This window comes from Aphelocoma coerulescens, chromosome 10 (assembly GCF_041296385.1).
Source record: "Aphelocoma coerulescens isolate FSJ_1873_10779 chromosome 10, UR_Acoe_1.0, whole genome shotgun sequence".
Lineage (NCBI taxonomy): Eukaryota > Metazoa > Chordata > Aves > Passeriformes > Corvidae > Aphelocoma > Aphelocoma coerulescens.
The window spans coordinates 15,493,436-15,515,776 of record NC_091024.1 but is presented as its reverse complement, the minus strand read 5'-3'; the positions used below and the strand labels follow the sequence as shown (position 1 = coordinate 15,515,776).

General features: G+C 38.5%; 1 protein-coding gene across 1 annotated transcript in view; it reads left to right on the top strand.

Moving 5' to 3' along the window:
• The window catches only part of TRPM1 (transient receptor potential cation channel subfamily M member 1), a 108,737-nt gene that overhangs the window by 82,572 nt on the left and 3,824 nt on the right, over positions 1-22,341 (top strand). Inside the window, exons 15-28 of the mRNA XM_069026034.1 lie at positions 520-654; positions 939-989; positions 2,486-2,626; positions 3,238-3,267; positions 5,748-6,037; positions 6,545-6,773; positions 8,230-8,352; positions 8,691-8,822; positions 10,827-10,955; positions 11,276-11,527; positions 12,081-12,255; positions 17,055-17,199; positions 19,296-19,495; positions 20,619-20,751. Coding sequence (XP_068882135.1) covers positions 520-654; positions 939-989; positions 2,486-2,626; positions 3,238-3,267; positions 5,748-6,037; positions 6,545-6,773; positions 8,230-8,352; positions 8,691-8,822; positions 10,827-10,955; positions 11,276-11,527; positions 12,081-12,255; positions 17,055-17,199; positions 19,296-19,495; positions 20,619-20,751 — 2,165 coding nt within the window. The remainder of the gene's footprint in view (positions 1-519; positions 655-938; positions 990-2,485; positions 2,627-3,237; positions 3,268-5,747; positions 6,038-6,544; positions 6,774-8,229; positions 8,353-8,690; positions 8,823-10,826; positions 10,956-11,275; positions 11,528-12,080; positions 12,256-17,054; positions 17,200-19,295; positions 19,496-20,618; positions 20,752-22,341) is intronic.

Sequence of the window (22,341 nt, the reverse complement as noted above, 5' to 3'; positions counted from 1 at the left end):
CTGCAGAAATACTGTTCAGTGTTTGAGCCAAGAATCCCTCTCTCATCCCACATGCACCACATGCAGCCATACCTCAACAGTACAAGTTATTACTGAGGTGCAGCATCTTCTTCCCTGCAGTTGTCAGAAGGAAGTAAGAACACCAGTGAACATCATCCTTCTGTGTATGTGTTAGTTTAACTTGTTCCTATTCACTTTTGAGCAAGTAAATCCCTTTTTCACATAATGTGTCAAGCATGGTATGCCTGGTTTAGTTAAAAGTACTGAACAAAATGATTGAAAGCCACATGTTGAAAGACTGAAAGCTGCAGTTACATTGCTGAAGGTTTGGAAAACTCTGCTATCTCTATTCACTTGCATATGGGTAAAATGTTACTTTCTAAATTCCTTTTTACCTACAGACTAATCAACATATTTGGGAACTCAGTCCATATCCTAAGTAGTGAAAATGGATGTGGTTGTTACCCAACGAACTCGTTTGTACTCACGTGGTCTAACATTCTTCATTCTGCTATTCAGGTGAATTCCCTGGAGCAGGCTATGCTGGATGCACTGGTCCTGGATCGAGTGGACTTTGTGAAACTGCTTATTGAGAATGGAGTGAACATGCAGCACTTCCTGACTATTCCTCGCCTGGAGGAACTTTATAATACTGTGAGTGAGCAGGAATACTAAAATGCCCTGTGGTATCTTTGCCACTGTATTGCATGTGCCTTGAATCACCACAGAAAGGTTTATAAAAAAGGGTATTACGCAGCCCTTGCTAGAAAGGTATTCCTCACTGTAACTCAGTTCCTTCTTTTCACCCCTCTGTGGTGTGATAGCACATGGTTGTTGTCTAAAATTCTGCTTAAGGTGCCAGATCACTAATTATGTTCATGTTTGCAAAAATGTGAAGAATTGAAGCTCTAATGGATCATGAATTATTTTTGTTTCAGAGGCTGGGTCCGCCAAATACACTGCATTTGCTAGTCAGAGATGTGAAAAAGGTAAGCAGTGTTACATTTCTGTGATTGCATTAGCCATGTAAATCAACAGTAAAAGCAAGCATAGCATGGGGGGAGCAGGCATTTGAAAGTAGATGGCAGCTGTTAAGAAAAGCAAAGTTAAATGTCTTCCTGTGGCAAACAGTGACATCAGTCTAAATCAGGTATGGTAGTGCTAGTAATTTAAAAACTAAGGCGTTAACTAAATTAAGCTCCTATAGTGTAATATGGCATTTGAGATTTAGGTTGATGCTTCTTCTCTACAAGAAGCTCCCAATGCAGCATTACAGGGGAGGAGTGAAAGGGAAGACCTGCTAGGTTAACTGGAAGCTTCACCCATGAACGCAGAATTTGTTCCCTTTTGTTTGTTTCCTTGTGTGTTTTCTAGTTACTTTTCTCCCACCAGTCCAACTTCTACCTGAGAGAAAATCTCTTCTGTCCTAAGTTTGTTACTCATTTGTTTCCATTACATGAAAATTTGTTCATTATACGTGAATAGGGAGGGTCATTGTGAGATTTGTCGTATTCTCTTTCTTTGAGGTTTTGAAGTTTTTATTCAGTGGAATTCAGCTGAAGTCGCCTGATTTGTCTCAGCAAGGAAAACTCCCAATTATTCCTGGGAGGTTCAGATGTGAGAATTATGCAGTACTGTGTTAATGTATAATTCATATTCATCTGCTTCATTGTTTAACACTCTTCTCATTCCGTGTTGTCACTTTGAGTGTTACTAATGTTCCTCTGCATTCTGCTGTCTGTCTGTCTCTCCTCTTTTTCATTGTATTTTCATGCTCCCTCCCTCAGCGGCAATCCCGGGGACTCAGTTGGGTTAACTTGGAGGTGATGTGCTTCCTTAGGATGTAATTGTTTTATCATAGCAGCTGCTCAGTGGTGCTGTAGAATCAGTCATTGCTGTAGGATGTAGCTTGTACAATGAAGCACTGGGTTTTTTTCCAGTGGAGTCAATACAATTATCCAGCTTTAGCTGTAACTGCCAAAATTAGAATCTGCCTTTTGCTTTGATTCTGGGCTGCACATTAATCATGGTCTGCATTGTAGTCTCAACTGTAGATAATATGATGAAACCTAAGTTTCCATTAAAAAGTATGTAAAGTATGAATGTCAGGATATTCACCATGAAATTGTCATGCTTTTATACAGGATTAATGATAATCAGTACAAAGTTTCTTAATTTCGTCAATATGACCCTTGTAAACAAAGTAAACTTACATGGACAGTGATATATGAGTAAATCAAATGAAAATTTGTTCACAATTATGAATTCTGCTAACAGTAAAACCAAAAATCTGTGACCCCAAAAATTTTCATTAGGTGAATCAGTTACCAATGATTTCATACAAATGTTCAAAGACTGAACCCAGTGGCTGTAAATATACCCATATGCCAGTTTAATCATGACGTATGTCTAGCCAAGCAATTTAATCAATGTCATGTTTTCTTATCCTAAATCCTTATTAAGTTGTGGGGGGGTTTTTTTGTAGGGAAATCTTCCACCAGATTATCATATCAGCCTAATAGATATTGGTCTTGTCCTGGAATATCTCATGGGTGGAGCCTATCGCTGCAACTATACTCGGAAAAGTTTTCGGACTCTTTATAATAATTTATTTGGACCGAAGAGGGTAAGAATGAGTTCATTCTGGGTATGGCCATTGTGCTGATGGTAAAAAATAAGTAATACTCTCTTCCTTTGTTTTTGTGAAACACTGCATATGAAATTCTAAGGAAATGCTGCAAGGTAGAAGTTGAAACTCCAAGAGTGAAGTTATATAAGAAAGTTGTAAGACATCTGTGTTAAAGGATGTGAGGACACGGGAGGTGGTGAATACACTGATCTGGAGGTGAATTTCCTCCTATTCCAGTAGTTTATAATCCAAGCCTTTCTAACTGTGGTGTGTTTAGAAGCACTATTTTTTTTTTGAGCTTTTGTGACCGTGTGGTGATTCTAATTCTCAAAGCACTATTTATCAAATGATTCATTTAACTCTTCAGTCTGAATAAAAATCTTTCCTTTGAGTGCAGGATAGATATTTCCTAACCCATTGCATTCCTGCAAATACAGTTAAAATGAAGAGTAACTAATTGCAGGATTACTGGTACCATTATTTATAACAGTAAGTTTCATAATAAATGCTGTACATTTGTAAATGAAAATGGGTTTGCTTGGTATTGTTTGGTCTTTCAAATTTTCCTCCCATCTAACTGATTTTCTTTTCTATTTTTTAATATTCAGCCAAAAGCTCTTAAACTACTGGGGATGGAGGTAAGTTTATTTATTTAAAATACTGGTTTTATCAAAGCATTTCTTCATTTGGAAGATTCCTTATTCCAAGGTGAAGACTCCCTTTAGTATCTTGCTGTTCTTAAGGGTGCTATGTGCCTGTTCTTGGTCTTAGCTTTTTCATTATTGCTGTGATTTACAGAAAATTTCAACTAGACAGAATATTCCATTTTGCAAACATTGTATGAAATACTTCTGACCGTTTTTTTAGGATAGCATCTTTAGAACTGCCTGAAGCTCTGCTTAATAGTCTTCAGGCAATTTTTAGCACTGTTGTGTAATAACACGCTTCATGTTGGAACGTATCATAGGTTTAATTGTTCATGTGTATACATTAATGCCATTGAAAAGAGAATGTAAGTCAGCAGTGCTACTTGTGGCAAAATCTCCTTTAACCATGAAATAACAATTTCTGTGCTTAATGATGTTCTGGCATAGAGTAAACATTTAACTGAAGTGAAAACTAAGGTGGTCAGATGCTGTCCTCCACTATAAAACATCCTTGCTACTGTGATGGCACCATGCTTTGTAAACAGTGAGGCTGATCCAGAATTTTGGGTCCAGCCCCTACATCAACTGCTTGTGTCTGCAGAAATTCGTAATTGAGCAGAAACAAATCTGGGATGATGCCTAAAAACTCACTCTGTTTTGGAGGTAGTTGCCTTTGTTTCTGAAAAAATAAAATCACTATAGACCAGGAAAGCACTGACACCAGTAGGCAGGTGCATTTCTCTAGGAAGTGGGATTTTATTAATGCTGTGATAGTGCTCAAACACAGTAGGTGTTCATGCTGCTTGTCTTATAGTCGATGTGAATCATACCCACACATAAATGCCCTTATTTTCCCAGGCAGATAAACAGCTTTTTTCTCAACAGATAAAATCTGTAGAGAACCTCAGAAAGGGGTTGTGTTTAATATCTCTGATTAGCTTCCTTTTTTCTACTGGCTCAAGGCCGAAAGCTCAGCCCCTCAGAGGTGCGACCCTTTTAGATCAGCATTGATCACAGTGCTTCTCCAAAAGCACATTTTGATTTTCCTATTTCTTTCAGTGAGAAATGTTTTATGTGGCACAGACTGAAGTGTTCTTTCCACTTGACAGCAGGTAGAGCCCTTCTTCCAAGAGAAAGAAAAAGTTAAAAGAACATTTACATGTCTTTGCTGAAGTGGTCAGTAAATTGCTGTGACTCCATGTGGTTGGGTTGGGTTTTTTTCATTTCCAGTCTTAGCAGCTCTAAAACAGAAGTTTAGACTCCTCAGCACTATCTTACACAGGGGTTTGTTTTTGTTCGATTTTCCTAGTGTGTAGAGGACGTAATTTTTGGTCCTCCATCTGAGATTTTATGTCCTCTGCTTCAGAGATGGTCAATACTTAGTGCAATTAATGACCCCTGAATTTTTCATAGAAGACAGAGGTCACCACTTGCAGTTCTTAAAACTGCTGAAGAAGTAGATGTTCAATTGCTGAGCTGAAGAGTCATCTTTGGAAACTTGGAGTGGGAGGCTGAACTCTGAATTTGGATTTAAGTTCACATTTTGTTGAAAAATAGTGCATTATGCTGAGCTTGCTTGAACAAGAACTGATTTTGTCAAATAGAAATTTCTTTTACCTGCAGTCTGCTTCTGAGACTCGAATCAAGATCTACAATGATGATGAGTTCTCTCTACACTTATATATGCAATGTTCTTCCTACATTTTTTAAACCCTAATTTTCCCAATCATGGCTTTTCTTCCTTCAGGATCCTGCTTCATTGTTACTACTTCCCTTCAGTTACTTCCATGTTGGTTCCTGTAGTAATGGTCTATCCTCCCTATCCCTTTAAGAAATGGGATACTTAGTACCTTCCGTGTGCACTGCATGCATAAGAGGAGATTGCTTATTCCAAGGTGAAGACTTCTCTTTAGTATCTTGCTGTTCTTAAGGGTGCTGTGTGCCTGTCCTTGCCTTTTGCATGTTGCCATGACCTGCATGTCAGTCTGAAAAGTACCTGTAAGATGTGCAGCACTGCTTTGCAGGAATAGGCAGAGACATATGGAATCAGAAATTACAGTGGAGCCTATCCATAGGGAATTCAGCTTTGTTAAAGCCCCACTGACACTGCAGAGGAATTAATTAAGTATTAATTTGTTGCAGACCAGCCTGTGCAATTCCACATGCAGTAGAGATCTGTTAACAATGCAGTCTGAAGGGATACCTTTGGTACCAAGGGGTTCTACTGCACTTTTCCAGGATGGGTGACTTGTAATTATGTGTACAAGAAACAGCACCCTGAATAAAATACGAGTCTGTGTGTGCTTGCCCAGTGCATGCTCTGTCGTATTGCATTCATTGTAGCAAACAGCAAAACAAAGTTAGAACTTTGAATATTAATATGTCCTCTCATTACTTGTTCCGTGCATGGTGCTGTTGTCAGGTGAGCTATTAGAAACTAATGGGAATAATTTTTCTTCTTTTCTTCCCAGGATGATGAGCCTCCCACCAAAGGGAAGAAGAAAAAGAAGAAAAAGGAGGAAGAGATTGATATTGATGTGGATGACCCAGAAGTCAGCCGCTTTCAGTACCCCTTTCATGAGCTGATGGTATGGGCTGTGCTTATGAAACGGCAGAAGATGGCCCTTTTCCTTTGGCAGCGAGGGGAGGAATCCATGGCCAAGGCACTTGTGGCTTGTAAACTCTACAAGTCTATGGCCCATGAGTCTTCTGAGAGTGAGCTGGTGGATGACATCTCTCAGGATCTGGACAACAACTCAAAGTTAGTAGACACAGAGCAGATTTTATGTCTATTTGATACAAGCTTGCTGAGATGAGTTACTTTTAGTTAAGTACAGTTCATTTCTAGAATGTAGTTTCACAGAGTGCCATTTGGAGCCAATTTATCAACTATAGACAAGGCAAAATATGGTCTTGGGATCTCAAGAAGACTTGCATTTTTTCAGACAGAATGCATTCTTTCTTCAGCTTCTCTCTGTAAAACTAGCTAGTTTTATTTCACAAAGTTATTTTCAGAATTTAATAATTTAACTCACATAAATTAAGGAGTATCTGATGATAGATCTAAACTGCCTTTAAGATGTTACTGGTCTAAGTGAATTCCCTCTGTTCACTAACAGTTTGTTTGGAACTTTCATAGACTATTGCAGATCAAGTTTGAGATCAGTTCTTCTTGTGGATAAACATGATGCCCAGTGAACAGAACTAAAACCCCAAAACAAACAGATTTCTAAGTCAAACTTCACTGATCTTATCTTGTATCTTCCAGAGATTTTGGCCAGCTGGCTGTTGAACTCTTGGATCAGTCCTATAAACATGATGAGCAGATTGCCATGAAACTGCTGACTTATGAACTGAAAAACTGGAGTAATTCTACCTGCCTGAAGTTGGCTGTGGCAGCTAAACACAGGGACTTCATTGCTCACACCTGCAGCCAGATGCTCCTAACAGACATGTGGATGGGGCGACTGCGCATGCGGAAAAACCCCGGCCTGAAGGTATTTCTGTTCTGCATCATTTCCAAAGAGAGTTTGTTGCATGGAGCACTTTGTTATACATAGTGTTTGCATAGAAAAAATGGCTTACTTAGAGATGTTTTAAGAACATACCTGTTTTAAAGCTAATTTCTTTTGTTTCCAAACTCAGGATATCTAAGAAACATTACACCATGACAAAGGAAAATATAACTCCATGAAAGACTTAACATGACTGGAAACTGAGAGAGAAGTTGTGGCTTTCAATAAAGCATGAGATTTGTTAAATGAGAACATATTCCTTCTATTAAAAGTTAGTGGGATACAAGCAAAAATATCATTAGGGGTCCATGCAATGGGAATAGAGATAAAATGAACCAGATGTGAACACATGCTTCTTATATTGCTTAATATCGTACCAGAAGACACTGTTGAGACTCAGTGTTGAAAAGAGTGAAATCTGTGCAATTGCATTGTGTGAAACCATGTGATTTTTATTTCCTGCTTCTGTGATTTGATGATGCAGTCTCCCTTACTGATTTTAATATTTCCTAATTGTTTGATTTACAAAAAGACAAGTAATGTGAGGGGGCTCTCACAGAAGAGAAACACGAGTGAGTCAATGCTAACAAAGCAGAGCAGTGTTTGCTTGTGTGTGTTTTTATGTGAATATAATCCTTTCTTTGTTGAGTTAAGCAGTTGCTGTCACCCATATGGAGGCCCATCCTGCTCACCTCCTTATTTCCTTAAATCCCCCTTACTGACAAAGTGCTGTATCTGTCTTCCCAGGTCAGATTCCCAAGTTTGCTGACATACACATTGTACTGTCTCTGCCATTCTCAGTTTATTTCCACTTTCCCATATCTCTCTCTTAAACCTGTTTAAAATCTTCAGGCAATTGTCTTGCCTTTCACATTGCATCATGGTACTTTCTAAATCTGTTTATTTAATTTTCCTTTCTCCAATGAATTAATCAACCTTCTGATGTTTGTTCTAGTTTCATTACCTGCCTTCTTTTCTCTGCTCCTTTTCTACACTTTGGCTTGTGTTTCTGTATCTAAGCAATCTCATATAGTAAGAGAATTCTCCCAGTGCAATCTGCAAAGATTCTTTTACCTTTCATAGTTTTTTTAACTATTAAAACTAAGTATAGTTGGTGACTGAAGTAACTATAAACTCCAGTAACAAACCTGAACGCCTCTTCTAACTGCCACCGTGTCCATTCCATGACATTTCTCTGCACACTAGTTTTGGAGCACAATTTCTTAATTGCAGAGTATTTGTGGAGATGGGAGGCTTTCCAGGGTGACATATTTATGCAATACCTTATTGCCTCTTAAGTACTTACTCATTTTTTTTAGGCTTGAGGACGGCAGACTATCTTGAATACTATACAAAGGAAAATTTTGGTTTGGGACCTACCTTGTTATGAAATCCATAATGTAAACAAATACTGAGTTGAATTCTTTCTTTTTTACAGGTTATAATGGGAATTCTCTTCCCTCCCACCATCCTTTTCCTAGAGTATCGGAGTTACGATGACTATTCCTACCAGACATCAAAAGAAAATGAGGAGGGCAAAGAAAAGGAGGAGGAAAACGTGGTCAGTAATGGACATTATTAGAAAGTTCTAATATCTCAAGAGTGCTCATTTTTCTGACTTTCTGATTATGCTGTAGCTCACTCAGGTTAATATCTCAACTGCCTCTGTGGGATAAAATGAGTGAAGAAGTTTGGAGTGCATAGACTGGATTCTCAGAGCACATGAAGTGTCTGTGTAGTTCCATGGATTTATGGAATTCTATTTATATACTCTTTTAAAGAGGTCTGTTGCTCAGGGGAATCCCTGCGTAGTTAACACTTGGCTGAGGCTGTGGTTGAGGAAAAGTTACTATTTTTACTCCTGTATATTGATGAAATCTGACAACTTTGGTCTTCCAGGATGCAAATGCAGATACAGGCTCCCGAAAAGGGGATGAAGAGAATGGAAAGAAAAAACAACAGAGCCTTCCAATTGGAACAAAGATCTATGAGTTCTATAATGCACCTATCGTAAAATTTTGGTTCTACACAGTAAGTCATGATAGTTAAACTGATAGTGATTGTTTTTCTCACACCTGTGAAACTGAAAGGATTCCAGTGAAAAAGTAATAACCATGTAGTAAATAAATAAATAAATATTTTACTGACTTTCATGGAACCTGATGAGTAAAGCACTCGCTTTATTTAGAGAAAAATGCGGACAGTGAAACAGAATGAACAACTGAAGTTTATGTTGTCAGCCTCTAAAGCTCCTATGTGCTGTGAAGGAGGCTCTGTGTGGAATACACCAAACTAAGTGCAAGCTCCACAATGCAGTCACTCAATCCAAACTAGGCTGGATTCTTCTGCTTTCTAAAGGTCCTGTTCTGCATTGAAATGTCCTTTAGAACCCAAGAAGTAACCCTATAGTATCAGTACCATTTGCCCTGTTGCTCAGATGGGTGCAGCCTAGATGGAAGCACAGATCCCAGTCTGCTAAGACTTAATAGGTACTTTTACTAAAACAATTAAACCAATCTAGAGTCAAATACTTATTTTTGACATGCATATAGTTTTCGATTTGTTGCATCAAGAATTATCTGGTGTTAAACTGTTACAATAAAACAGAATATATATTCATGCTACTGCTCATAAATTTTGTGTGTCCCCTGTAAAAGAGATACTGGTTTCCTATGTGTTCAAAATTAGGATGCCTGATACCTGATAGGTCATAATAATATGTAGGTTTTTAGTTTTAGCACATATTAATCACACACAATATATTGATCCCTTTCTGCTGCCTGAGTTAATAATTTAAAAGTGAAATTCCTATTTAATTTCAAAGAAAAGTATTCAACATGGTTTTACAGTGCAAAGAAATTACATTTTAGTAGACTAAAAAAGCCCCAGGCACAAAGGGCCTGGTTTAGAATGCTTTGGAATTGCTGGTTTTGCTTCTTTCAACAAATGAGATAATTCAGCTGTCTAGGTCATATGTTCCGCAGCATCTGTGATTCCTTTAGCTGCTGGAGGCCCATGGCTGTGCCAGTGTGGAGGGCATTGCAGCAGGCCTGCTTCCTGCAGAGAAGGAAATATTTTTTCTTGTGCAAGTAAGGGTCTTCAGCAGCTGAATATTTCCCACTTAGCCTCAACACACAGGTTCCTATGAATGTGCTAATTAGCAAAATTATTAGGGAACAGAGCTAAGGGGGCTTTGCTTTCATGCATTATCAGGCCCCTCAGCTAAGAGCATTTGACTGCCTTCTGTCTGGAGTTTCTTCTCTGAAACAGATGCAGCCTTCCCTGCTCTTACTGAGTTAGGCTTCAGCAAGAAACTTGTTCCTGAGACTGGGAGCTACTTAAAGTAACCAAAACACTTGCAAACCTACTTAAACCCATATAGATGGGTTTAAGTAACAAGTGTAGGAAGAGGGACTGATAAAAGAAGTTTGTATGCCTCTGGCTTCAGCTGTAGAGTGAATTCTGCCTAGATGGGCTCAACCACATCATTACAGAGTGGAGAAAACAAGTGGGATGTATGGCTCTTTATTTTCCCTGCCCCTCCAGGCAAGTGCTGCTCAAAGCTTTACTCCCTGTTCTGCCTTATACCTGCCTTGAGTGGTGGATAAACATTTCACACTGAATATTCCATTCTTTAGAAAACTGTACTTTCTCCCTGAAATATCTTCTGGTTTGTTACTGTTTTGCTTCCAGGTTTTTTATTCCCTGCAAAGTCATTGAATCCTTTTTGGTTTCTTAAGTCTGGATATCGAAGGTCTCAGAATTTTTTAGTTTGGCTGGTCACCAAAGGCTGCTGTGCGGCTTGGAGACACCAGCACCACCAGTTTGGCATTTACACCAGTGGTTATAGAAAACTGAGTGTTAGCTCTATTGGTTTACACCAATAATCCAGGACTTTGTAACGGAGATTAGTGGAGACTGGGGTTTTTTGTGTGTGTGTGTAAGTCATCTCGAGTAATTGAACGCTGCCTAATTTGGAAGGATCCTAGGATCCGTCACCTAGAGTCCATAAAGGGTTTTTTGCTTTTTTGACAGATATCATACCTTGGTTACTTGATGTTATTTAATTACATCATCTTGGTGCGGATGGAACGGTGGCCATCAGTCCAGGAATGGATTGTCATCTCCTACATTGTGACATTGGCTTTGGAGAAAGTCAGAGAGGTAAAGCCTGACCATACCAACATCTCATAATCCTTAGAAAGAACCTCACGCATTTGAAGAGATTATAGAGGTTATAATGGCATGGACTTGTGCACAGGGTTGAGGAGCCATACAGGAGAGAGAAGTGTCATATTCTAAAATATACTAATAACTAAAAATATTCTTGCTAGAAACAATTTTTGCTGACAGTGGAGGGGGCCTCAGATACCTATTGAATATGACAAAATTGGTCTTTTTTCATGACCATTTCTACAAAAATGTAACTTGGAGTTTTTTCTAATTATTTCGGTGTTGTATGTTTGTTTGTTTGTTTGTTTCAGATTCTGATGTCAGAGCCTGGCAAGTTGAGCCAAAAAGTCAAAGTTTGGCTCCAGGAATACTGGAATATTACTGACCTGGTGGCTATTTCAGTATTTATCGTAGGAGCGATTCTTCGCCTGCAGAACCAGCCTTACATGGGTTATGGAAGAGTGATTTACTGCGTAGATATCATTTTCTGGTACATTAGAGTACTAGATATCTTTGGTGTGAACAAATATCTGGGACCTTACGTCATGATGATTGGAAAGATGGTTAGTGCCTAAATTGCTATAAATTATGTCTTTAAGAACTCCATGGGAAACTAAATTCCATTCTGGTTTAAAAAGAGGTTTTTCCATCAAGTAGGACTCTGAATAAAGCCTGTGAAAAGTTGCCATGTGAATTTCACACGCACACACAAGATGTTATACTCATGCAACAGATTGCAGATACAGCAGGATCATCCAGAAAACCATTTGCTGTGCACAGGAGATGGTATAGCAATGATTGTATCATTTCTTTGCAACCACAGAGGAGGTCTGTGCTGAAAGCACAACATAGCATGTTTGATGCAAAGGAGAGCAGGGATAGCAAAGATTTTAGCATTTTAAGTATTTTTAAATATAATCTGGTATTCCTTTAAGTAACTGCTTTCTCTGCATTTGTATGTATGCTTAATTTGTGAGTAGTACTTAAAGAATAATGTCAAAAAGATTCTCTCTTGCTATTTTCTTGTTTGCTGTAATGCATGCTGGCAGACAGACCTGCTGGTACCACTGTGCTCCCTGGTGATGCTGAGAGCCTCTCTGTGGTCTCTCCATGCAGATGATTGACATGCTGTACTTTGTGGTCATCATGCTTGTGGTTCTGATGAGCTTTGGAGTAGCCCGCCAGGCTATCCTGCACCCAGACGAGGAGCCCTCCTGGAGACTGGCTCGCAACATCTTCTACATGCCCTACTGGATGATCTACGGAGAGGTGTTCGCTGACCAGATAGACCGTAAGAGTAGAATTCATAGTAAGAGTCTGTTTCCTGTTTCTGAGGCAGATGATCAGATCCAAATTAAAGGCTGTTTTTAATTTGGAAGTAGTGTTTTCGCTTTATGATTATATTGTTGTTGTTTTCTTGTGGCAGACCTGAGATGGAACAATATTCTGTTCCCCACCTGCCTGTCTGGTCTCTTGGTTTATATTCAAATGCAATTAACACAGAAAGCGATGTAGTCTGGAATATTCTCCGGTCCAAGAGTGTGGCAGTGTTAAGTGTTCTGTTTACTTACAGGGATCAACAGAGATCATTCTGAAATGCTCTTTTCATCCAAAGGTCTACTAAGAGTCAGTTCCAACAAAAGAAAAAAAAAATCCCTTGCGCAGGAGGTTAAAATACACATATCCTTTCATCTCCAACTCACAGGCAGTGAGCTCATACATTTTTACTCCCAGTCATACATCTGTCTGCTTTCAGAAATGTTTCCATTTCATGAATCATTCATGTTGTTCTTTTCTACACCTATGGGAAAACAAAGCAAAAAAAAGCCAACTCCACTTGATTAGCTTTGGATGTGGAAATAGCCTTTCTTATAGAAAACCTGCTTAGTTTAAAAAAATAGCTGTCAGTATTTTAAAGGAGATGGAAACTGTCCTGTTACTGCTAATTTTGTGTTAATATTTGAAATCTGTACAACAGTCCAACGTGCAGCTGGTCTCTTCTCGTGTGTATCATGTAGTTTGCACTTTATCTGAAATTATACAAGCTGCTGTTTTAGCTTTGTGTATGTGTTATTTCAGTCACCTGCATATACTGACAAGTAGGGAAGTGGAAGGCTGAAGAACCTGGAGGTCTAAGTTCAAAAACATAAAGATGCATCATCACGAGAAGCTTTTATACCAAATGTCATTAAAGTGTACTTCAATTGTTTAGAAAGGAATAAAGTGTCATTAGTCTGTTTCTGAACAGTGTACAATCAGATCAACTTTGTTTTCCTAATGAATGCTTGTTTCATTAATGTAATTTAGGGTACAGTAATTTACTCTTGACAAATGAAAGGTCAACCCAGTCATCTGCAGTCTGATACTGCAGTTTTGGTGCACATGAAAGATCCCAAGCTTATCCTGGCTCACAAGTGGGACAATTCTCCCATGGAGAAGAAGTGACTGTAACAGGCTATCCCTTATCTCACTATGTGCATTCAAATTCTACTTCAGTTTGAACAAAGAATGTTTGCCAGTGTAGACAGTTTGATTTCCTTATAAATCAAAACTAACACCTTGCCAGCCATCTCTTTAGTGTAAGAGGTGTCCTAGGCTTCGCTCATGCTTCCAGTCATTTTTCAGTTATATACTCAGCATGCTTTGAATTGGAAATCTTTCTTCAGCAGTGCAAAGGATTCGCGGGACAAAAGGTTCAGGCTTTCTGATTGTGCAAGTTCATCTACTTGCTCCTTCCCAGGTCAGAAGCTTTGCTGTCAGTAGCCTAACCATAAACTAACTTGGAAGTGTGTGGGTTTGAGTTGTTTTAATATTAAAATAATTCTGGCTATGCAAGGCATTCTTCTCACTGCCTTAGAATTGTTCTGTTCATTTCTCCTGTGTGGAAGTCTATGGACTGACTCCTGAAGGTCTTTTTGCTTTCAGCAAGAAATTTTTACTCTAATCTGTCCGTGGTTCTCTGTAAACACACCACAAAATCAGCCTCAGAAGTCATTGGGGAGTGATGGCTATGGGCTGACTCAAGTGCTAATGTGTGGCTTTGGCAAGGCCCAGGGGTGTAAACAGTTTATGGAAGAAGTATTACATCAAATTGTGCCTCTGGAAGAAGGTAGTTGGACTTTTTCAGTTGCTTCTCTGAGGATAGGGTGTAATCTGGAGATCACAAGTCAAAATTTGCTGGGCTTGGAAGGCACTTTTCAAGATCATCCAGTTGAACTTTCCTGCTCAAAACAGGGTAAATTACATTTATCCCAGATTGCTTAGGGACTGTCCAGTCATGTTTACAGTATCTTGAAGGATGAAGACTGTGCAGCCTCTCTGGACAACCCGGTTTAAATGGCATTTCCCATCTTTCCACTTTTGCTCACTGCCCACTGCTTCTTCTCCTTTCACTGAGAAGAGTCTGGCCCTGTGTTCTTTTCTCCCACACAACATCAGGTATTTATAACATTGGTAAGATCTCCTTGACCTTCTCCAGACTAAATTATTCCAGCTTTCTCAGTCTTGTCTTATTTGTCAGATAGTCCAATCACCTCTGTGCCCATGACTGGAGTATTCTGGTATGTCCATGCCTGATTTCTGTGGGGGAGCCCAGAACCAGACACACAAGTCCCGATACAGTTTCACCAGAGCTGAGTAGAGGGGAATAATTACCTCCCTTAATTTGCTGGTAACGCTTTTCCTAATGCACCCCAGGAAGCTCTTGTGTACTTCACTCTGTTTAGAAAACATGCACGAAGAAGAAGTTACCAGCATCTAGTACTCAACAGAATCATATTCTTAAACAATAGAGAAGCCTGGTTGAATTTCCTTCAATGGTGTGGTTTTTCGTACAAAAATTTAGCATTTAGGAATTGGCAAGCAAGTGCCCAGAGTGGTAGTCAAAATGGGCATTAATGTTACTGATGTTATTGCAGTGTACAATAGCATGCCTATTAATGGAAACATAGCTATTCAAAGGAAACAGCTGACAGATTCAAAGCCAGGGTGGTTATAAAAAAAAAAAAAAAAGGAAAAGAGAGGAGAAAATGTTTCCATAATAGCTAAAAGAATGATTTTTGTGTGATAATTTTGAGTTGCTTTGTGTTCATGGTGAACCATGCCGGTTTTGTTTACTCGCCAGAAATACCACGTATATTTAAATGATCATCTGCCAGAAGCATTTTGTGATATATTATTATCATTAGTTTGCTGCCATATGTAGCATTTGGGGAAAACAGCATGAAAAGGAAATTGCAGAATGCAATGCATTTTTAACAAAGATGTTTTTTCTCAGCGTATGTCTCTACTGTTCTGACATTTGAGTTGCTTATCTTTTCTTGGCAGCAGAACTGTATTTCCAATCATCTTTTTTTGGGTTCCGTTTCTTTATTACTGTATTGTTTTCTTTTTTCTCTCCCTGCCTCCTTTTCTATTCCTTTCCTTTGGAATGATGTTCAGTCTATGCCATGGAAATCAATCGTAAGTTTCTGTGGAGAGCTGATTATCTCATTTAGCTATGTTCATTAATCTCTTTCTTGACTAGTTACTAATATTTTAATTACCAATATTTTAATTACAGCGCTCATCCAGTATTCAGGTGTGAATCTTGTTTTTCTACTGTAATAGTTTCATTTGAAAATAAGCAGAGGAAAAATATTTTAATACAAAATGCAGATCAGAAGTTTTAACTGAGCTTAAGTGGTTGCTAAGACTTGTTTCTAGTACACCAACAGTAAAATAATTGGGTTTTTTAAAATTATGATGCATAAGTGGCATTGTATAATTCCCTTTGATTACCTAGGTACAATATTACTGTGGTTTTGGCAGTACTTTCATTGGTCCATTTGAATAAAATTAGGAATCGCTTAACTTTCCTGCTATACTTTTCTTAGGAAAACCAGGAAAAAATGTAGGTCTGATATTTGAAAAGCAAGTAAAATAAATGTTATTAATTACAGTCCAAATATCTCTTGGAGACCTCAGTAAATAAGCTTAGTCTGCTTTCAAAGAATTTGAAGTATTTTTCAAGCGAGGTTGAAGCATTGGGTTTTTTTGCAAAATGTTTAAAAATACTGGGTTTTCTAGTCACATAACGAAATCTGTAATGAGCTCTGTCAGACTTCACATTTGCTAAGATTACAGCTAAAGAACCTGTGGTTGACAAAAACTTTATCTGCTACGAAAGGGTTCCAAAAGTTAGACTTGTATTTGAAATCACATACGTTGGCACTGCACTTTCAGACAGAACAAACTTGCTGCATTTACCCATCTCCAAGACAGCTCTTACCCAAGACAACCTATGTATTCATAGAATTACTTCAGGCAATTATTTTATATTGGTTTGATCTATATTATGAATTTTTGTCCCATTCTCACTAGTTTTATTTTGCTGTTACTATATAATTTTCATTTTATAATTTTATCTTTTTGGTAGCATTAACCTGCTGGTAACATTAACAGCCCCAGACAGGTCAAGTAATAGTCTGAGATCCATCTAGGGAGTCCAGTAAGGGGCAAAAGGATACACGGCCAGAGACAGAAGGGTCCATCCGTGGGACTAACACTGGTCCAAGGTCCATCCTGGAGGTAGGGGTGAAACATAGCTCAGGCAGGGACAGGTGTGCAGAGGGGCCATAGGTGTAAACCTCCAGTGAAGCTAATCAGGGCCATTAAAGACCTCTTCAATACCCTGGGCCCTCATAAAGGTTGAATTTATACTCAGCAATCTGGTACCAGTAAGGCAATGCTTTTATGTATTTGGCAAGGTATGCTCACAGGCTTGATTAAAGAATTTGGTTTTAATTCCACTATTAATACATCTGTATACACATTAAGATCTTTTCTTAGACTATTACTGTGAGAAAAAGAAAATCCCTGGGAATGTGAAAAGAAAGCCATGCTGTACAGTAAGGAGTTGCCTCTCTGTTCACTAATATGGGAAATGTAGTTAGAAGCAGAATTTGAAGTAGAAATTATACATAGTTGCTCCTGGAAATAAACTGACAAAATTTGGCAACGTTTATGCATGTGCCATCATTAAATAAATGTGAATAGTATTTTTAAGTATCAGGCAATTTGTGAAAAATATCTTTCCTGTTTTTCCTTCAGCTCCTTGTGGGGACAATCTTTACGATGATGATGGTAAACGCCTCCCTCCATGCATCCCAGGGGCCTGGCTCACTCCTGCTATTATGGCCTGTTACCTTTTGGTGGCAAATATCCTGTTGGTAAACCTGCTGATTGCTGTCTTCAAGTACGTAAACAATCATGTATCTTTGTCTTATTGTTGAGATAAAGTTTCTGTGGGAGCCCATCAACTGATTTTGCAAGGGTTTGCATTCACTCTCAGAATCTCATTATTCTGTGAATGTGACTGGCAAATACTGGCAACAGGGTGTACCCTGGAGAAGAGTGAGGAAAGGTGGCTTTGAATTTGCCAGCGAATGCAGCAGTGTATGTGGGAGAATCTGGCTACTTCCAATTACCTTTTAATGGAGAGTGACAGGCCTCAAGGTTGCTCTGGAAAGATGAGAAACAGGATCCATGAAACCCGGCACACACCTGACAGGAGCCTGTGTAGCCACTGGCAGTCACAATGCTGCAGGAGAACAGCAGAAAAAAACTCAAACATCAAAAGCAGCAGGCATTTCCACTACATCATCTGGCTTCTTTTTCTTTTTTTTCTTCTTGTTTTGTTTTCCATTTAAAAAAAGAAATTAGGGCCTCGGAGAGTTCTTTTACAACCCAAAAAAATAGTCTGTATTGCCTTGAACCAAAAGGAAGGATGGCTATGTGTTGCCAAGGTCTGTGGCCAATCCAAGCAGCATGCAGTATGCACCTAGCTGTATTTGGATTTATCTGGAGCAAAACTAAATAAATTTCTGCTGCTTGTTCTTCCTACCTGCACTTAGGTTGCATGCTTTTCTTCTCATGATGTAGGGATTCAAAAAAAAAGAATATCTACTTGCTGGCAATACTTTCTGAACAGAACACCTGAGAAAAGAAGGTGATCCATTTTTGTTGCCTTCAAACTTGGAGTGTTGGAGGGCTTGTTGGCGTAGGTAGCTTGTGTCACAAATGCAAAAATAGTACTTTGTGTGCCCAGAAATCTGCAGCTCACAAAGCCTGTCTTTCATTTGATGTATGTAGCTTAAAAGGTCATGAATTTAAAGTACTCAAATGCCAGTCACATAGCTGGGGAGAAGGGGAAGAATCTTATAATGGTAGCTATTATTGGCTGAAGGACCAAGGAATCAGCAGTTTGGGAAGTAGGTCATGCTGTTAACTCCTGCCATCCCAGCCTGCTTGCAAGGGGTTGAGATCTAGCTGGGCAATTCCTGCTATAAAGGAGACATGGAATGAAGGCAGATTGTTATTTATTATTGGTAAATAGTCTCATATATACTTAACCTAAAGAAAGCAAAAGCTATGTGTACACAGGAGTCAAAGACATGTTTTAACTGGTTTTATGAATGTAGATATTCTAAAGAACATAAAGTTAGGAAATAAGTGGACAGAAAATATTAAAAGGGAGTTGCAGTATCATCACCATCGTAGAAGTGGAGTGAGCTGTCTGAAGATACTTTAAAAATAGCTTGAAAAGCCTTTTCTAAGACAGAATATCAAGTCTGCTTTCTCTTAGTTGGTATTTCATAACTGTGACTATTGTTATCTCTGGATTGAATTCTATCATTTCATATCAACTGAATTTCAAAATTAAACATCTTTAAAACACACCTTACTTTGCTGTAAAATGATGAAGCTTCTAAGAATAAATTTCTTTACAAGAATATGCACCATGTTTTCAAAACAGAAGTTTGAGGGAGTAAAGTTTGAATTTAGGACACTTTGTAAAAACTTGAAAAGTCTTCTATGTAGGTCAAGCTGATTAGCATATTAAAGGCAAACTATGTGAAGCTTCTGAGTTTAGCATACAAAATACTTTTCATGGATTTAATACTTTGTGTAGCATCAAATACTGGCATGTGTTAAAAGAAATGGTTTATAACCAAGCCCCAAAATACCAATTATATGATGCATAAATCGTGCGAATTTCTTTTCACTAGCACCTAAGGGATTTGTACAGTAGGAGCAAATGGTCTGGGAGAAGGACTGTTCTGAGTGGTGCCTGAGGGATGCAGAGCACCTTCTGTTTGCTACCTTCAAAAGGAGTAGTGAAATCATGAGATCAATTTAATCCTTAGTTCAGTAGCACCAACAAAGAGCTGAACCAAGCAGTTCATGTGGCTCCATGAGGTTATTTAGCACCTGCTTTTTTCAGCATAGTACTTGCTCAATGATAAGTAAGATTAGGGACCACATAGAAACTGTACCTATGTTTCCTTTCAGCAATACCTTCTTTGAGGTAAAATCAATATCCAACCAAGTCTGGAAGTTCCAGCGATACCAGCTGATCATGACATTCCATGACAGACCTGTCCTGCCACCACCAATGATTATCTTCAGCCACATCTACATAATCATCAAGCGGATCTGCTGCCGCTGCAAGAAGGGTGATGGAGACCAGGACGAGCGTGACAGGGGACTGAGTATGCAAGAAATCTTCTGTAAATTGAGCCCTTTGCACCATATTAGCAGAAAGCAGCAGCTTCTACAACACTGAACAGTTTTATTCACCTTGAGCATCAAGTGTATTTGCAGAAGACAGTATGGGCCAATATTTGTATCAAGTTAACAGCTCTTGGGCTCTGTGGGTGCCTGAGAATCCACACCTCTCTGATGCTAATGAAAACCTCCTGTAACATGCTTTCTTAAAACAGTGAGATGGTGTCTACGGAATCCAGGGCTCTACCAAGTTCTAGTGAAGTCCAGGTGTTGCGAAGGGCAGATAGGAATTTTAGAAGAAGGGATCACAGTTCCAAATGTCAGCTATAGTGTCAGCTCTGTGATTGTGAGCAATCTGTGACTAAGAGTATCCCCCCTATCATTTAGAGATTTGTCATTTCACAGGGAAACTGTGGGATTCTTCTCCTAACATACTCTGAAACTGTTAGTTATTATTTTCATTATATGCCTCATGAAAATAATCAGATGCTCACAACTATTCCTCTATTTCTACATTTCACTGGAAACATACTTGCACAATAGGAAAAAGGAAAAGGAAAAAAGGAAATGTAATTCTCCTTCCAAATGCAAAGAGACAAATCCAGATAAAGGATGAATTGTTCCCAAAAGCTTATATTCCCCTTGGATTTTTCTTATGTGATTATAAATTTCTTAACATCTTATCTAAAGAATATCTGTGAACAATCTGTTGAGTTTATCTGGTGCCTATAACTGGCATCCTTTTAAGAACAACAGTTGAATGAAGGAACAGTCAAACTGGCAGAGATTGCCCAGGTCTTTGTCTTGTAAAATCTGGTCAGTTTAATGCAGAGCTGTTAAACAGTACCAAAGTCATTCAGAACATAGAACCCCACGTGGATGGCCATGGAAGCAGAGGATGGTCATAATGCATTCCATTGCCTTCACAGCTCTGCCCATCCTTAGCTAAATGCTCATTGCCTGTTTAAAAAAATCATCTGTTCGGTTACTGCAGGAGTAGAATCTGCAATATGTCCATGTCCAAAATAAACTGCTAAATTGGATTTAAATTGACTACCAGAAGTTCAGAAAAAGGAAACTCCTCTTTTGTTCTTCTCTTTTGCATAGAGTTATTTCTGAATGATGAAGAGCTAAAAAAACTGTATGAGTTTGAAGAGCAGTGTGTAGAAGAATACTTCCAGGAGAAAGAGGATGAGCAGCAGTCATCTAATGATGAACGCATCAGAGTTACCTCTGAAAGGTACCTATTGTAACAAAAAAATCCACACCATTTGTTGGGAACAGTCTTTTTAATATCTTCTTTATAACCACAGTTGAGTTAAAATACAAAAGATTTTGATCTTGAAGAAAACCACCACCAACTCAGAAGCTGATCTGAATCCCAAATAACTATCTGAGCAGGTGCATCTCTCACAAGAGCAAACATTTTGTTACTCCTTCTGTTATGTCACTAAATCTGCTGGTTTGGGTAGCTTTGTTATAAGAACATTTTTGCTCATGATTAATTTTATACCACTCATTCATCTGAGGGTCACAGTTGCACTTTTTATCCATTTGAGCAAATTGCTGCTTGTTGAGTTTCCAGCAGTTCATCCAACCATGAGAAACATGATGAAGCTTAATGACAAAAGCACTGAGGATTCTTCCTTTGGACCTGTGGCTTACATTAGGATCTGGCACTCACAACTGCTGAATTTTAATCTCTGCCAGCGATATTCTTGCAGGCTTTGAACAAGGCATTTAGCTTTTCAGTATGAACTTCCCCATTTAAAAGATGGGGGATATTCACATATAAATCATTATGCTATTCTGAGGACTAGGTAATGTTTGCATATTGCTGTGTATGCACACAGTGCTAATGGCAGCAGCCTTTTTTACCAGGTCACTTGGCAGGACTGTTCTCAAAGGCTCTGCCTGTTCTGTCAAGAGTAGTAAGTCAGTCAAGAGATGGGGTCTTCTGTCACTTCCTTGAAATGAAGAAAAATTCTCCCTGGAATAAAAATTAAACACATTTTAAACACTCTTTCACCTAAAGCTACCTCATAGTATTTTGTTGATTAAGTACTCCATGTACATATTTATCTATATATCTATATGTATCTTCATTTTAACATTTGTTATGAATTAGCTCTGTGAGCCGTATAATTCTTTAATAGATAAACCTTTTTCTCTTGAGAGAAGCCCTGAACATCTTGCATTATTATATTTGAAATTTGAGAATAGAGAAGTAAATTAAACCTGCTACATGTATTCGAGTAGTTTCTATCACACTGGTTATGCATGGCAATTTGTCAAAATCCTAGGTATTGTGGCAGAGAATAAATCAGGGCTGATAAGCCTCACTGATTCACTATGGTCTGTGGCCACAAAGCAGATTTGCTTATTTCTCATGGCTTTTTGCTCCAGATGCTTCGTCATCTTTTGTGTGTGAGAGCAAAAAAACGTTAATTTAATTTCCACAGTAGAGTTACTAGTACATGATCTCTAAGCCACATTCCAATTAATTACTTTTATATGCACTTTTCTAGTACCATCACATCCATTATAATATAAATGATAAGAAGAAAACGGGAAGAAGTATTATTTTAATTGAACTAGACAATAGTTCTACTCCTTTCAGCTGATACATAATAGAAAGGCAGTTCAAGAGCTAAAGCAATCCCATCACCACCAGTATATGTTTCTCTCTCATACATCTGCAAAACCTGTTTTACAACATGCTTTGATGCTATTTTAAGTCACCCTGTGAACATGTCATTAGAAAGTACTTTTCATGTAATTAATTTGATGCTTCACAGTGAAAGAGAAAAACTGAGCACACAGTGGGTGG